This window comes from Zootoca vivipara, chromosome 3 (assembly GCF_965207765.1).
Source record: "Zootoca vivipara chromosome 3, rZooViv2.hap1.1, whole genome shotgun sequence".
Taxonomy (NCBI): Eukaryota; Metazoa; Chordata; class Lepidosauria; order Squamata; family Lacertidae; genus Zootoca; species Zootoca vivipara.
In genome coordinates, this window is record NC_142586.1 from 70680642 (window position 1) to 70698600 (window position 17959).

At 42.1% G+C, this 17959-nt stretch overlaps 1 protein-coding gene across 5 annotated transcripts; it reads left to right on the top strand.

The window, feature by feature from the left end:
* The first annotated feature begins 1170 nt into the window (after positions 1-1170).
* Positions 1171-17743, top strand: LOC118081929 (sulfotransferase 6B1-like). 5 transcript variants are annotated; one of them, XM_060272830.2, is made up of 8 exons: positions 1171-1302; positions 1738-1983; positions 2972-3108; positions 4291-4380; positions 6288-6414; positions 8672-8766; positions 10908-11064; positions 17571-17743. In XM_060272830.2, the coding sequence occupies exons 2-8, from the start codon at positions 1782-1784 to the stop codon at positions 17600-17602; spliced, it is 840 nt and encodes a 279-aa protein (XP_060128813.1). In that variant the 5' UTR covers positions 1171-1302; positions 1738-1781; the 3' UTR covers positions 17603-17743. The 5 variants fall into 5 exon arrangements, with proteins under 5 accessions (XP_060128813.1, XP_060128815.1, XP_060128810.1 ...); XM_060272832.2 differs by lacking the exon at positions 17571-17743 and adding an exon at positions 12870-13028; XM_060272827.2 differs by lacking the exon at positions 17571-17743 and adding an exon at positions 11959-12375.
* Positions 17744-17959: the final 216 nt, after the last annotated feature.

Here is a 17959-nt window from a genome sequence, read left to right on the forward strand (position 1 = left end):
CCAATTTGCATCAGCCCACCCTGCTATACATGCCCACGGAAAAGTCAACCCAGTTGTTTTCATTGGGGCTTATTTCCATCAGGTAAGTGCTTAGGTTTGCAGCCTAAACCGCTTATAAAAACTTCCTTTCCTAATACTGTCGTACCTTGGTTTTTGAACAGAATGCATTCCGGAAGTCTGTTCGACTTCCGAAACCAAAGCACAGCTTCTGATTGACTGCAGGAAGCTCCTGCAGCCAATTGGAAGCTATGGAAGCCCTGTCGGACATTTAGCTTTCAAAAAGAAGTTTGAAAACTGGAATTCTCACTTCTGGGTTTCGATTGTTCGGGAGCCAAAACATTCGGGAACTAAGCTGTTTGAAAATCAAGGTACTACTGTATTTTCCTGCATATATGGTATGTATGCTACTCATGTGACTTTTGACATGTAGGCTGCAGTTGAGACCATATACACTTTGTCCATATACCACTGTTGGAATCTGGGTTGTGCAAGGTTGATCTGTGTTGGCCTGGTTTTGTGGATGGATATATTATTTGGTGGCAGGAAATTGTAAGCACAAGCAATATCTATGCACCATTCTATGAGCAATCTATGAGATGATCCTCATTACTGAATGTCCTCTACTTCTTGGAATATCAGATGGTTTCTCCTGGTGCTAAAAGGGGTGCAGACCATGGCAAACGAAGAATAGGGTCTAAGGAAAGTCGGTGGGTGATTCTGCAAATCCGAGGTACCAAAGCATGTGCAGAGTGGCTTTCTGGTTGCATTTAGTAACCATAGCTCAAAAAATTTGCACAAATATAGAAGAGGCGCTTGTGGTCACATGGTGGAAAAAGAAAGGAACGGATTTCTAGCAGTAACTATCTGAGAAACACACCCAGTGAAAGAAGTTGAAGAAAATGGAAAAAGTAAGGGCCAAAAAATCCTAAAAGAGAAAGAGAAAAAGAGGAGGCAAGCATTATGGAATGCAAAAATAGCTGTAGGCTGCAACATTTTGAACAAGCAAGGCAACAAGTAAGCCTGAGAACTGCAGCCACTTGATCCCTAGGGTAATATTTGATGGAAACTGGACATTCTCACCCAAACTGGATGGAACTGGACTTTGGGCTTTGCATATTGCAAAATCTGCACTGATTGCATAACAACCCAGAAATACATGAAACAAGGAGGGTGGGATAAACAGCATGTCAGAACAAGGGAGAGACTTGAGACGAGTATAAAGGCTTCGTGGGATTGGGAGGGAAAGTTTTGCTCAGTTTGGTCCACAGCTCAACCTAACTGGAGCTCCTCAGATTACAGAAGGTAAAAATCTGGGGTTAGGTAAGGGCTCCACACCTTTGGGACTCCCCCCCCCAAAAAGAAGCACCTTTGGCGATGCCTTTGCTAACCTTTAAATGACTAAAACAATTACATTATTTATTATTATTATTATTATTATTATTATTATTATTATTATTATTTAAAATGCTGAGGGTTGAGGGTCTTCTTTTTCAACACAAAAGATTCTTCTTTTAACCCAATCAACAATATTTGTCATAATTTGTCTTCTGGTCTTTGACCATAATAAAGATATTTACATTTACAACACAAAAGACAAAATTTAAATTTTTGTTTGTTTTATATGCTTTTAAAAAATAATAATAATATGATGGCTTTGGTTACTTTTTGCAAGCTGTCATAAAAACGCAACACCTATAACTCAAGTGTGTAAGCCAAAGTCTCTGCCTTCCTTTACAGGCACTCCACTTCCAGAGGAGAAAGAAGAAGAGACCTTTGAAAAAATGCCTTACGTTAGACAGAAGTTCATTGACATTCTGGAAAAAGCAATGGAAGATGGTGAAAAGATGACTCGAGAGGAGATGCTATTTACTTATGACGGAGTTGTGTACCCTACAGCTCTTTGCAGCCCAGAGCAGTTCAAAGCTCTTGAATCTTTTGACGCAAGAAGCGATGATGTGATTCTAGCAGGATACTGCAAATCTGGTGAGTGTGTGGACATCTTAATATTGGCTAAAGTCAAAGTGTTAGTAGAGACTGGAATGATAGTATGCAAAAAAACAAACAAACAAAATTTTCTTGAATAAATGGCAGTATAATATCATAATTTGCAAAGAGCTAAAGACAGGAAAAAATTATCGTTCTCAAAAACAACAGTTCTAATCCCCTGAATATTTTGGCTGCAGAACTGTGATGACAAATGGATATGCTACAAATGTAGACATTTTAATGTGGAGAGAGAGTTCAAATGAGATAAGCTGTTTTGATAGGACACTCGTCTTTATCTGATATAACCACCAAGGGATCCTGACTAGATGTAGGGAGGTCTAAATGTAAAACAAAAATATAATAAGATAAATGTATTTCTACTGTTTGACACAGTATATGCCTCTCGTCTAGTGAGCTTTGGAATCTGATGGGGAAACTGACATCTTGGTGCGACATTTCCTCTTTTTGCAGGCAGTTGATGGGATAAGGCTTAATATTAGTGTCACTCAGATTAGTTAGTTTTCTGCTGTTGCCTTCTGTCTTAATTTGTTCTTAAATTTGATTTCAGGCCTATTTTAAACAATATTTTAAAACTTTATCATCAAGGTTGCCTAGAGACTGCTCTGTCTTGGTAGACTAATGAAATAAACAGGAAGGTAAATAAATAGCTAGGTGACACTCACAAGAATATGTGAATAAGTCTCTCTGTTTATACACACACACACACCTTAAGTATGTCAGTGAAAATGCAGTGAAAATGCAGTCTTTAAAGATCTCATTTTTTCTTTGTTTCCTGGCAAAGCAATTTTGCTTTTTGAGGAGAGAAAACAATTATGATTAAAAAAATGGGAAAGAATGTCTTCTATCAGAGTTTCTTGAAAGTCACTAATCTTCTTGCTCATGAATTAATCAGTTCTCCAATTCCTATGCATTTGTTTGGCAGTCTGAAAAAAAGCATTTCATTCCCAGCTCTGTGTTTTCCTAGGTACCAACTGGGTTGGCCAAATAGTTACAGATTTAGTAGTCACATCTGCAAAGAAACACGAACCGGAGAAACTGAACGAAAAATTGCTACTTGCGGAATTTCCGTATCTTGAAATTGGAGATCTTGAAAAATATCAGGTTAGTGCTCTTTGTAATGAAACCAGGATTGCTCAGACATAATTTTATTGCCCATACACAATCCCCCCTCCCATTGTCACATTTGTCGCATTAGTTCCACTACTCTGGTAGGATAGTTCTTGAAGTTTAAAGTGGACCTTCCTAAGGAGACTTCTGGGCAAAGTTTTCCCTTATCATTTCCATGAAAAGTGCATCGACTCATTGCACTGTGTTATAAGAATTTTAAGGTCTTAGATATGTAATAAATGTCCATAAATGTACCAAGCAAACACGTACATAAATATACAAACTACAAGTCTGAAACCCCACAGAAAAAAGTTCTGAAACCATTTTGTCCCTCCCAAATTGACATCTTCAATTTGGGAGGGACATCATCTCTTCTCTGCAAGGTCGAAGGAAAATGGAAAAACCTCCCCACTGTCTTTTCGTTCACAAATCCTGTCTTAAGGGTATGTCTGTGTATGGATAGGGTGAGCCTGTGACCTGGATCAGGAACTACAGTAAGTATTTATCATTGAAAAAGACTGGTCAGGCTCCCCAGGTAATACAAGCAAGTGACCATTAACAGGTAACCTGCCAGACAGGAGATAAACAACGCATTCTGATTTCTGTTGTAGATACCGGTAAGGGCAGATTTTGTTGACAACAACTGACACCTGTGCAGCTAAGGACAAATTTTGGGGTGGGGAAAACTTACCCCTCCCAAGAAGCTTGTTTTTTTTTAAAAAAATATATATATTTAAAAAACCAGATGCCTTTTGAAGGGGCATGGCATTGGGGCCCCCAGCAGGAGGTTCCCCCTCCAAAAATGCCCCAGAATAGCATGCAGTTTTGGACATTCTGGGAGTCAAAATGGCAGCCACCAACTAGTGTCTTAGTGGTCGCTAAGGAGAGTTCCATTGCTGCCACTACTCTAGATGTGGCAGCAGGAACAACAACAACAACAAGTTTTAAAAGAAGCTGCCCAAGGGAAGGGCTTCTCTCCAAATTTTCCAGCTCAGCTTCAATTTCTATGTTGAAGTTCTTGGAAGTGTTTTCAAGAGTCATGCACAAAGCTTGGATTGCTCAATCAGTTTTGCTGTTGGCAAATAGTAGAACTGGTTATTATTATTTTTAAGATGGCTTTTAAAAAAACGAATAATCTATTTTCCATTTCATGCCTATTTATTTGGCCTCTGGAAGAGGATGAACAGCTATCCCTCCAGGAGAGTGATTTTTACTCATCTCCGCCCTGATAAGCTTCCAAAATCCGTCTTCAAGAATAAAGCCAAAGTAAGTACTGTTATCACAAAAATATTTTAAGTGGTACATGTATGTAGATCAGCCTTGAACCAACACATAACTATAAGCAAATAAGTCAAGTGCTTTTCGCAGTAGATGTTAACTTACAGCTCAAACATCTAATAAGCTTTCTTTTTTTTTACCAGCAGCCAGGCTTGGAATAAATAACAAGCGACTGGAAGAACTTACCGGTAGAGGGTGCTTTTCTGACAAATTGGTACAGTAAAGCATGTAGAATAGCACTTGTAGAAAAATTCACTAATAAAATAACATTGGCACAAGGGTGAAGCATAAAGACTCTTTTGTAACTGATTGGTATAGGTTTATTATGCATATAGCTCAGATGAAAACAGAGGACACTCCTCACATTATGTAATCTTTTGGTTAACATAACTTTTTTATTGGTTTCTATACAAATGGTTGTCTAGAATAGGAACTTAACTCTGTTTTTTGCATGTATGCCTAGACTCCATCTTCTGGGTTAGGGAAGAGATATTTTACTATATGGGTGTATGATGCTGTTATATGTTCTAAGAATCCAATATACAAACAAGCACTTTAAAAAAAATAAACAAAATCGGATATAACAGAGCAGCATAGCTACAACTGCATCTACAATCCTGTTACTTGCAGCAGCCGGAGCAGAAGAGTGGTGTGGGAGAAAGTTCAAATTGTAATTTTGCTATGCCAAGTTCAAATTGTAATTTTGCTATGCCAGCTCCCAGGCTGGTGCAAGAAATAGATCCAGGCCTGTTGCCATCAACAATGGCCCATCAAAGCTGGTGAAATAAGTCCTGCCAGAACTGCAATGGGCTGGTTTATTGCTTTAATCCTGGTGCTGACATTCTACTCCATCCCTTGTTCCGCTTAAGTATAACGCAACAATTGTCTCACAGTGTGAGATTTGAAGGTGTGTTTTCTGGCCGCCTTTTGTGTAGCGTGACTTGGTCCAATTTGCACCGCATAGGAAATCCCATAGTAGCAACAGGACATGTTTGTACTTGATAATCAGTAGCTACAAGCAGCGGGAAAGAAGGTACCTTTTACCAGATAAAATGAATGTGGATGACAGCCAGTCCGGGGGTGGGTGGGGGTGAAAGCTTCTCGTCTAAAGAGGTTAGACAAATTCATGGAAGATGAAACGAGTCATGGCCACTAGTCATGATGGCTGGGAGAGCACTAGTTGCTGAGGAACGCAAGTGGGAATAATGTTGCACTCATGTCCTGTTTGTATTGTATTCAGACATCACAATGACTGCAATGGGTCTCACTCCATTGCAGTGATAATATGTGGTGCATTAATTGATTGCCAGGGTACTGCCAGAGGCTCCTGGCTGGTTGCCCAGGGAAGTATAAAGACAAGGAAAAGTTTCTTACCATCCTTTTTTATTTTAAACTTTACAGAGAGGCTATAGAACCCAACCTCTTGGATAATGGCGTTGTCCCGACTGAATCTCCACCCCCCCGTCTCTCCCACTTCCTCATTCGTCATCACCATCACCTCCTCTATGGATGCCGCTAAGTGCCCTCTGTCTTTGAGATCTTTGCTCTCCTACTTTTAAAGCTTGCCAGGTTCTAGGAGATGGTGGGCCTGTAATGCTTTCTAGTGACAACGTGTCAGCCAGCTGCTGCTCTGGTTCTGCCTGCTCCTCCTCTCCAATTATTTCCCAACTTTTCCTCTCTTCTGCCTCTGAGCTGTGACCTCCCGCAAATCACTGTTGTAAAGCTATAGTTTCTTCCTCTTCCTCCTCCCTGGGAGGGTCAGGTTGGGGAGGCGGTTTCTACCACTCCTCCTCCTCAGTCCAGTCCCTGACATTGATTTATGAATAATATGGTATATTGTAGATACTGCAATTCTATCATCTCACACTTATCATTCTCATGTTTTCATTTTCTAGATATTGCTGCTGATTCGGAATCCAAAGGATGTCGCTGCATCTTTTTTCCATTTTTCGAACACTTTTGCTCCATATCCCCCTTATGATAAATTTGAAGCATACTTCCGAGCTTTAATGGAAGGACAAAGTAGACATTTCCTTTTCCTATCTATGTCAATTATAATAATAATAATAATAATGCATATACTATGAAAAATACAATGGTTTGTATCTAACAAAGTTGTTCGTGTGCCATCCTCCAAATCTGTTCTGGGGGATCCCCAACCCTCCCAAGCAGATTTGGGGAGTGTGGGGTATGTAGGAAGAGGAAAGGGAGAGGAAGTGCCATTGTGGCACAAGAGGAAGTCCTTGCACAAATTGTATGACTTTGTTGGATACAACCTAGTGATTTTATGTCTTCTCTAAAGTCATCCAATGTTGAATTTGAAGAGATTATATTGTAAAGCCTTTAAAAAAATTCATTGTGAACATTGATGTTTCTTCCTCAGCTTTATTGGGAAATAATTATTATATTAAGTGTGCCCACGAGGCTTACAATTTTAACTAACCATAGTTTACTGCTAAGTCTGAACCAGGACAAACTATAATTAATGTTAATTGTAGTTTATCTTAACAAAGCATCCTCTGACAGTGGATAATGATCCTAGCTTCATCCGATAAACCATAGTTAACACCAACCACAATTCCCTAATTGAACATAACAACAAATGGCATTTAGTTGAAAATGGAAGCAGATGTTTCCAATCTCCTTGCGAACTGAAGAGTAGTAGGAAGGGGAAACACATGAGTCAGAAACTCCTGTATGTAACACTGAACTATGGTGTTACAGGTACACCAGGCCTCACTTCTTAGGAAGTGGCAAACTTGCTGCTTAGATTGACTTGTACAGACAGTTCAGATTGAATGCCTCCTTGCGGAGTCCATCAGCTGGACAGTCCTAATTCCCATGCTCAAAAATCCTGATTTACTATACCGACATAAATTTGTTTTTTGAGATTCAGTTAAATGAGAACCATGGAGCACCAACGTTACCATATGGTGATTCCAGTGCTTCTCAGGCTTTTGATACTATTAAGGCCCAGGGTTTGGGGGTGAGAGTTGAAGCAAAAGGGAGGCACATTTCATTCCACATCAAAAAAAAAAAATTTGTATTTTCATGATCAGTTTACAGATCATTGGGCAGGCATGCTCTTTGCAACTGAAGGAAATCCTGATTAATATTGCTTTCGAGCAGGGGCACCGTGAATATGGGGTATATGGGGCACAAAGGGCTTCAGCCCCCTCAATATTTTCAGGCAGGGCAATCTCGAGCAGGTCGGGCGCCCTGGTGCTGAGGGGCGGAGATTGCTCTGGCGCCCCCGCCCTCACAGGGTGCAGCATGGTTTCCGCGCGGCTTTGCCGCGCTGCGCCCCGCCTACCGGCCCGGCGCCCTGACACACCGCACTACCGGGAGTCTACCTAGAGCTGGCCCTGTTTTGAGGCCTGGGGCTCTCCCCTCCCAATATTGAGGGGGCCACCATCCCCTGCCTCCCATGGGACGGGAGTCTTGGAGGATGTTTTTGCCATTCCCGCTCCCCCCCATCGCATGTGATGTCATGCACGTGTGACTGCCCCCCCAATGTTGTGCCCAGCTTTGTGCGCCTGCTTCCTAGTGCCAAACTTCCATTTTGCCCAGTTTATCAGGACTTCTGGATAGGGACATACTGGGCAATGGTATTCTCTTGACCTTCTGGTGGCTGAGTCACCACTGCTGCTTACAGGTGAGAGTGGAGAAGGTCAAGGTTCCCAGTAAGCAGCAGCAACTCAGCTGGTGGGAGGTCAGGTAAGCACCAGCAACCCCACCACTACTGTCCATTACAGTCAGCCATTGTGAAGGCTACATCCCAGTGTAGAAGATTCCACCTAAACATTAGGAAGAACTTCCTAACAGTAAGAGCTGTTCGACAGTGGGATTTGTTGCCAAGGAGTGTGGTGGAGTCGCCTTCTTTGGAGGTCTTTAAGCAATGGCTTGACAGCCATCTGTCAGGAATGCTTTGATGGTGTTTCCTGCTTGGCAGGGGGTTGGACTGGATGACCCTTGTGGTCTCTTCCAACTCTATGATTCTATGATTCTCTCCCTCATGATGGTGTGCAGAACAATTCTGCATGGCACATTCCCAATTTGAGGGGCATAGAGTAAGTCTAACATGTAATCCTGTGCTTAGCCATGGTGTTTGCATAAAATGAAGATGTTATAAAGATTGTTATACAAATTCTATACTTATTCTTAACAGGAAGTTCAACCTTTTGCATGCATTGAACCATTGGGTTCAATGGGACTTACTACAAGATTATTGTGTATAAATCTTGCTCTCACTATTACTGTATGATCTGATTTTTGCCAGTGCCCTGGGGTTCCTATATTGAATATCTTTCCGTGTGGAACAAATTCATTGATAAAGAAAATGTCATGCCAATAACATATGAAGACCTGAAAGAGGTAAGGTTAATCATGTTCAGATATACCTCGTAGTTCAGGCAATTGTTCAGCTAAAACAGGGTTGCTATATTTCAAAAAGTGAAATATGTCAACCCTAGCAAAGTTGTTGAGCTTTTTTCCCTTTTCTTTTGGCCAAAGCTGTTAAAAGCTATTTTTGAGGAAATTAGCCAAAAACTACACTTCCCACATGGGCTGCCATATGTCTGGATTTTTCCTGACATTTAAGTGATTTCCACCCATTTTCGATGGCCGAATGTACAGTGGTACCTCGACTTACGAAGATACTCTGTTCCGAAGGCACCTTTGTAGGTCTAAAATTTCGGAAGTCGAAAAAGCGGCTTCCCCTTTAAAAAAACAAAACAAAACCGGAAACAGAAACATTCGCAAGTCGAGTAAACCGCATCTAAAACTTCGTAAGTCGAGGAAACCGCATCTAAAAGCGCTGTGTTTTCCTTCGGAGGCTCAAAAAAACCGTAAGCACAGGGCTGTTTTTGCCGCTTGTAACTCGAAAAAAACGGAAGTCGAGTACTTCGTAAGTCGAGGTACCACTGTACATTATTGAAGCCAAAAACTGCAGCACAAAATTCAGAGCAGTTCAAAAGCAGAAGGATAACAATGCTCCGAGCAGTGCACAAGTGTTTGCTTCCATAAGTGAAATAAGCAGAATCCTCAAATATCTCTTGCATGACCCCATTTCAGGTTGGAAGAGGCCCCTTTGAGCTGAGCCTAGCTCAACTGAACTGAGGTTCATACATGCAGAAGATGTTGCAGGCAGTGTTTTGCTATATAACTGGAGAACTTGCATTTGAGTCGCCACACCAGGCTATAAAGAACAAGAACGCCAGCAGGCACTTCTGTAATACAAAAGCATGAAAATACATAAATTGTATGTATGGGGAAAGGCCATTGTTTAGTGATAGAATGTCTGTTTTGCTTGCGGACGGCCCCCAGACTCTATCCCCAGAAACACCATTAGGTGAGCTTAGACAGTGTAGACAGTAATGAGCTAAGAACATAAGGCAAGCTCTATGGGACTAGGCCAATGGCCCATCTAGTCCAGCATTCCATTCTCACAGTAGCCAACCATGATTGTGGGAAAGCTGCAAGCAAGACCCAAGGACAAGAGCACTCTCCCCTCCTGTGATTCCTAGCAAATGGTGGAAGCTAGATGGATGAAGGGTCTGACTTCACAAGAACATGGCTTTGCATGCCCCTGTAATCAACATAGGTATACTGCAAATGGATGCGAGTGGCGCTGTGGTCTAAACCACTGATTGCTGATCAGAAGGTTGGCTGTTCGAATCCCCACAATGGGGTGAGCTCCCGTTGCTCAGTCCCAGCTCCTGCCAACCTAGCATATCGAAAGCACTCCAGAGCAACTAGATAAATAGGTGCCGCTCCAGCGGGAAGGTAAATGGCGTTTCCATGCGCTCTGGTTTCCGTCACAGTGTTCTGTTGCACCAGAAGCGGTTTAGTCATGCTGGCCACATGGCCCGGAAAGCTGTCTGTGGACAAACGGCCTGAAAGCGAGATGAGCGCCGCAACCCCATAGTTGCCTTTGACTGGACTTAACCATCCAGGGGTCCTTTACCTTTACCTTTACCTGTACCTTAAGGTAAAGGTAAAGGGACCCCTGACCATTAGGTCCAGTCGTGACCGACTCTGGGGTTGCGTGCTCATCTCGCATTATTGGCCGAGGGAGCCGGCGTATAGCTTCCAGGTCATGTGGCCAGCATGACAAAGCCGCTTCTGGCAAACCAGAGCAGCACATGGAAACGCCGTTTACCTTCCCGCTGTAGCGGTTCCTATTTATCTACTTGCATTTTGACGTGCTTTCGAACTGCTAGGTTGGCAGGAGCTGGGACCAAGCAACGGGAGCTCACCCCGTCACAGGGATTTGAACCGCCGACCTTCTGATCAGCAAGCCCTAGGCTCAGTGGTTTAACCACAGCGCCACCTGGGTCTCATTACCTGTACCTTAAATGGAAGTAAAGTGTGTTGCATTGAGACCTTTCCTAAGCAAGCCGGATTTATTTGTTGGATGTATGAATTTATATAAGTAAGTTTGATTAACTTGCGGTGCTTCATCAAACATCTGATCAGAGTATCACACACATTGCTTTCCCCTTTTCTCTTTGCAGAACACAGTTGCAGGAGCCAAAAAAATAGCTGAATTCTTTGAACTGAACCTAAGTGACGAAGACTGTCTTGGTGTTGCAGAAAGGAGCACTTTCAAAGCAATGAAAGGCAATTCCAAATCCACCCATGGAGGATTTGGTGATGTTCTTTTCCGTAAAGGTAAGTGCTATAAAGCAACCTACACTCTCTCAAATGTCCTCTCCCTATTGGAGGCCAAGATTGTGTCCACATTCTTCTGCCAGCTTTGGGAAAATCACCCAAGACTATGAATAAATAGCTTTTATGCATTGCATAAGAAAAAAAAAACAAGAAGATTTCAGGGGAAGCATCCCAAAATTCTTCAGGGGATCTGTATTTTATTTAGACTGCAGAAAAAGAGAGTGAAATGTCTAAAAAATAATAATTGAAAAAGTAACAAAATCCCAGCACCACAAAGGGTAGGAATTGTGTTACTCATCATTTATAATGTTTGACATTTTATTATGTTTTTATGTGTGTTGGAGGGCACCCAGAGAGGCTGGGGAGGCCCAGCCGGAAAGGCGGGGTAAAAATAATAAAATTATTTATTCACAAAAGTAATTAATATGCTTTAGTAGTTCCAGTAATGCTTTGGACTTACTAATGCTTACCTGCAACTGCAGGTCCAGTACCGAGGGCCTTCTGACGGCTCCCTCGTTGCGAGAAGCCAAGTTGCAGGGAACTAATCAGAGGGCCTTCTCGGTGGTGGCGCCTGCCCTGTGGAATGCCCTCCCATCAGATGTCAAAGAGGAAAACAGCTACCAGATTTTTAGAAGACATCTGAAGGCAGCCCTGTTTAGGGAGGCTTTTAATGTTTAATTATTTTATTTCATTTTTCTGTTGTAAGCCGCCCAGAGTGGCTGGGGAAACCCAGCCAGATGGGCGGGGTATAAATAATATATTTATTATTATTATTATTATTACTAAAATATGTGATTTCGGGACCACAAATAGAAAATCATGGTTGCTTGTGGAAGTATATACGGTATATACACACACACACACACACACAATTTTATATTCCCTTGTTTTCAGGTGGTGTAAGTGACTGGAAGACACTTTTCAGTCAAGAAAATAGTGAGGAAATGGACAGAATATTCAAAGAGAGATTAGCAGGGACCAAGGTGGGATCAAATATAAAATATGATGTCTATTGTAAATAATGAAGACTGAAGAACAGATGTAACTACTAGGAGTGGATTCATAAATGATCCGCTGAATTTCAAGGACAGCAAGAAATCCAGGTTTTTGGAATGAATTCATAAACATTATATCTATATGAAAGGGCAAGAGAAATTATATCAGCTTTTTGGGGGGGTGAAAGCTTTCAATATATACATATACTCCTCCTGTAATTAATCCTTATCAGATAGATGCCAGATTGTTATTTCAAAGATATAAGCTTTGTAAAATGATATATTTTATTTGATTAGTCTTTTGTCACTGTAGAAACACACTTTTTCCGTTTCACTAATTTTTCATCAGGTAGACTAGCCGGGTTATGCATTTTAGATTATTACACTAAACTGTCAAAGCAGATGTATTATCCAAATATGTTTCTACTGGGAGTTGTGGCTCTGCTTGCATTGCTCACCAACCCCACCCCTAACCGCTTGCCAAACTCCCCGCCACCTTTTGCCAACCTCCACAAAACTAGACTTTGCCAACCCCTGGGCTAGCTTTGTAATGTGGGTGGGGCAATCTGCTTGCCAGTCACATGATGGCATTGCAGTATCACATGACTGACAGGTGAGTTGCCTCGAACCAAAAATGAGACAGGGCTGAAAAGTGGAAATGTACGGTAGTTGGATGGTATTGTGCAACAGCTAGGAAATTGGGGAGGCAGCAGGGGACGAAGAAGGGAGAGTGGTGGATAGGTGGTGAAAGAGCAGGAGTGGGGTGAGGAGTAATAATGGATGCTATTTATTTATTTTTGACTGATCAAGATGGCCCGAAACTGGAATGACCTATGGAACTGGCTGATTCATCTGGGAGACCCTGAGTCCAGGGGAAGGGGGGGGGGCTGAATTAGATTTAAGTGTTTAAATGTTATTATGATAATAGAAATAATATTTGAATGTATGGAAAATTTTGGGGTATAAATTTGAGGCTAAGGGGAGAAATAGAGGATAGATGGCTGGGAAAATAAATTTAGATTTGGATTAAGATGAATTATGGGTGGAAGATAGTCGATGCTTTTAAGAATAGAAATAGTTGTGAGATAATGAAAAAAAATTGTTAGAATGATTTACGATAATAAATGAAAATTGCTTAATTTGGAGTTAAAAATGGACCCAGTGTGAGGGGAATCGAGGAAGTCTACAATGTTAATTAAAATGTTAGAATTGCTATGTTTTTCTTTTTTATGTTTTCATTCTTTTTTTGTCTTTGTTTTTGTGAATTTGCAATCTTTGAAAATCAATAAAAAAAATTTGGGGGGGAGGGGGAGACAGGTGAATTGCCTCTCTCACACACACACCTGTCAAAATCCCAGCATCAGAAGTTGCAAGGGGGATTGCCTGTAAAGCCTGCCTTGCCCTGATCCTGTCAACCTTTTGCACGGGTCCTCTCACTGCTCCTTTACCCCGTTATAAAAAGGAGGAGGAGGAGGAGGAGAAGGAGGGAGGTAAACAGCTTAGACCTTCTCCTTTGTACCTCATGCCACCACAGCCAAGCAAGATGAAAAGTGAAAAGTGGGTGCAGCAAAAGTACCAGCATAGGAAGGAGGCCAGAAATGGCAGGCAGCCAGTCTGGAGATTGGTGGCAGCAGTCGTAGATTCCCAGGCCAGCTGACTCCTCCTCCTGGCCATCTCCCTACTTTCCATGCTGCTGCCAGAGTGACTCCACATCGTAATAATCCCAATAGGGCCAGAAGCAGCTGATCTCCAAACTGGCCCGGGAGGAGGAAGGTGGCCACTAGTGGTGCCTGCCAGCCTGGAGATGTGGATCTCAGACACAGGGACCTCAGGGCTGGCAGAGCTGGGATGCTGCTGCAGCCTGTTCTCACCCACTGCAGCTCACCTGGGCTGCCATCTCTCATTATGCTGTGGTTCACAGCACCCCCTGCCTGTGGCTAAGCAAACTGCAGCATGATGATACTCTTGCATTTTTATTAGAAAGCACAAAGAATCACAACGCTAACCAACACAAAATTAGGGGGGGGGGAATGAAATTATATCCATTGTATTTTTATGGCCAGCTAATCTAATTGCCATCTGCTATTTTCCACCAACAATGGAAAAAAATATACATATTTGAAACAATTTGTATGGGTTGGCTTTACTTATACTAGTCTCACCCACCATAGCATAGATACTTAGCCTCCCAACATAATAATCTCTTTCTAATATGCATGTGTCTGTCCTCTAAGTAGCTTGTGATTTGCTCCTTTAAATTGCCTTAGCATTCCAAGGGTAAGGTTCAAAAGTACATGTTACAGCAATGTTGAAGAGGCAAAATAGTTCAGAGTTAGGGTTAGGGTTAGGGTCAGTGAGTCCATTGGAGGCAGTTTGTACTGTTTGTACCTTGTGTTGTGTCTTGTGTTCTGCAGGGGCGGGGGTGGTATTGAGATATGAATTGAAAAAATAAATAGCTTAAATCATATGGTTTTGTCAGGAATAAGCCAGCTCCAAGCGAAGGTTTGCAGCCAACTGCAGAAACTAGCCAGGAACAGAGAGGCTAAGATGTTAGTCAGGCAGGGAAGAGCCAGCAGCTGCAGACTTCAGCTCTTCCTGACCTTGACAGAGAGGCTGATAAGGCAGTAGCTGAGAGCAGGCTAGAACACAGACAAAGCTCGCAGGAAGCACAAATAGGCGCGAATAGATTCAGAGACAGCCTCTCTCTGCAGCTGATCCACTAAGTCCAAAGATCTAGTTACAGGTAGGTAGCTGTGTTGGTCTGCAGTAGTTGAAACAAAATTTTAAAAATCCTTTGTATCTGAAGAAGTGTGCATGCACAAGAAAGCTCATACCGATAACAAACATAGTTGGTCTCTAAGGTGCTACTGGAAGGAATTTTTTTATTAAATCCAAAGAGTTGGCGAATGGGAGGGCTGCTAGATAGGAAGCAAAACAAGAGATGTAAGGGTTGTAAGTTCAATATCTTCTGTTGATGCCGGAAGCTTTGTCAGCTATCTGTTTGTTTTTGCAATACATTCTCCTTTCTAATTACCTATGCTTACTGTGTTATCAAGCTGGGAACCTGGACTCCTGACAGGAGTCATGTAGTGATTCTCAATGCTTTAAATCTCTGTCTTGTTCTTCTTGTACCATGACATCTGCTTTTCTGGATGCATTTGAAACTGACAAGTAAAACAAGGGACCACCGTCTGGATTTAATCCATACCCCTGTGCATATAAGGGAACTTGTTACATCCAAAATAGTCTGTATGTAGTGATATTGTCACAGGCACAGAGAGAGACTTTAAGAAGCAAAAACAAGCCTGTGGTGCGACTCTACAGACTATCTATCATCCATGGGTATAAGTTGAAAACCGGTTGATCAAGGGGAGTGAAAAAGACTGTGAACAGGAAAATCTGTGACCGGTAAAAAAACCCCAGCATCCTAAAGGAATGTAATCCCTATGAAGTAAAGTGACAACATTAGGGGTTGTGATGTCACTCTGGACATCACAACCCCTAATGTTGAAAGAACTACTCCAGGATCTTTCGTTTCACTTATTCATTTTATTTAATTAAAAATATTTATATACTGTTTTAGATCAGGGGTCAGCAAACTTTTTCGGCAGGGGGCCTGTCCACTGTCCCTCAGACCTTGTGGGGGGCTGGACTATATTTTGAAAAAAATATATGAATGAATTCCGATGCCCCACAAATAACCCAGAGATGCATTTTAAATAAAAGGACACATTCTACCCATGTAAAAACACCAGGCAGGCCCTACAAATAACAAAGAGATGCATTTTAAATAAAAGAATGCATTCTACTCATGTAAAAACATGCTGATTCCTGGATCATTCACGGGCCGGATTTAGAAGGCAATTGGGCCGCATCCGGCCCCCGGGCCTTAGTTTGGGGATCCCTGTTTTAGGTTTTAAAAAAATCAAAAGCAGTCCACAACAGAACATTGCAAAAGAATTGCAAAAGACAGCAGATCTATCTGAAAACAGTAAAACATATGCAAGCCAATCCATTAGTTCTGTGTGCAGGCAACATTACTGATCAGGGAATGCCTTTTTTTTAATTCCAAGCCTACAGTGCCTCTTAAACAATCACATTGTGCTTTTCAGATCATGTTTCATAGGCCCTGGGGCTCCAAATGTCAAAGGGTAGGGTTTGAGTTCCGGGAACACCAAGTTAAAGCATTTAAAGCAAAGCTTTTATGTAAGGGTGTGGTCCCAGAAGTTCACACCCTCCTAGTGTGTAAAAGTTTAAACAAAGCTAGTCAGACAAATAGATAGTTCTCTGGCCCCACCCTCACCGGCTTCTAGCATAATTAAGGCATGCTTTTATGTAAGGGTCTGGTCACAGCTGTTCGTATACTCCTAGTATGCCATAGTTTAAGAAAAACCCAGTGAAGGCAATCAGATAGCTCTGAAACAAGCTTGCTTATGAGTTGAAGGTCATCAATTGCCTTATTCTGTGCTACTCTTTGCACTGACTCATTGTTTACCCTCTTGTAAAATGCTCTCGGTACATATTGCCTCAGTTACCTGTGCTCACAGCAACACTTTGACCTGTTTCTACTACCCTCTAAGGGGAGAAAATGGTCATGTATTACTGTTTCCCAGCAATTGCTATTCTGAGTTATGCTGCCTCTCTTACTGGATATAATATACAGTGGCACCTTGGTTCTCGAACTAAATCCATTCCGGGAGTCCACTTGATGCCCGAAACCATTTGAAAACCAAGGTGCAGCTTCCGATTGGCTGCAGGAGCTTCCTGACATTTGGCTTCCAAAAAACATTCGCAAACCAAAACACTTACTTCTGGATTTGCGGCGTCCGGGAGCTGATTTGTTTGACAACTAAGCCGTTCAGGAACTAAGGTACCACTGTATTCATGACTAGTAGCCATACATGAAAGAAAGTGATCTTTCAAGAAACATGATCACAGGCCACAAAGCAGGGCTCAGCAACCTTTTTCAGCCATGGGCCGGTCACTGTCCCTCAGACCATGTGGTGGGCTGGACTATATTTGGGGGGGAGGAATGAACAAATTCCTATGCCCCACAAATAACCCAGAGATGCATTTGAAATAAAAAAAAACATTCTACTCATGTAAAAACACCAGGCAGGCCCCACAAATAACCCAGAGATGCATTTTAAATAAAAGCACACATTCGACTCATGTAAAAACACACTGATTCCCGGACCATCTGTGGGCTGGATTGAGAAGGCTATTGGGCCGCATCTGGCCCCCGGGCCTGAGGTTGCCTACTCCTGCCTTAAAGGGCCCTAACTCTTTATACTGGGTCCTTATTTATTTATTAAATTTGTATATCACCCTTCATCCAAAGATCACAGGGCAGTTTGCAACATAAAAATACAAATACAGGTATATGGACAAGGAGCCAGTCTACCTGACAATGGAGTGGTTTGATATGATCCAACTGCATTGTTGCAGTAAGTTATCTTGTGGCCCTATTTTGGATCAACGGCAAAATCTGGGCTATTTTTCTTTTTAAAGGCAGAATGACACACAGCAAAACATTGCAATAGCCTGAATGGGAGGTTTCCAGAGCATGGGTGACTATGACCCAACTATCTCCATCCAGGTATGGTTGCTGAAGTTGATAGAAAGAAACTGCAATGAGAATGCTGTACCAATAACTGACCCCAGACTGTTAACCTGATCCTTTAGAAGGAGTGCAACCTCTACGGAGAACTTGGGTCTAAGAGTAGCCTACTGAAAGCACCTTCATCTTATCTGGATCAAGTCTATTCACCCTTATCTAGCCCATTGCCATGCTCAAGCGTTGTTTCAGTACACCCACAGCCTCCCCTGCAGCTGGTGGAAAACAGAGGGAAAGCCAAGAGTAGCCCACATAATGGTGATACTGTACTTCCACCCACATC

Coding starts and splice junctions, on each gene's coding strand:
- LOC118081929 (XM_060272827.2), top strand. CDS start 1,782: ATGCCTTACGTTAGACAGAAGTTCATTGACATTCTGGAAAAAGCAATG. Junction 8,767..10,907: donor CATATGAAGACCTGAAAGAG/GTAAGGTTAATC, acceptor TTCTCTTTGCAG/AACACAGTTGCAGGAGCCAA. Junction 11,065..11,958: donor TGATGTTCTTTTCCGTAAAG/GTAAGTGCTATA, acceptor CCTTGTTTTCAG/GTGGTGTAAGTGACTGGAAG.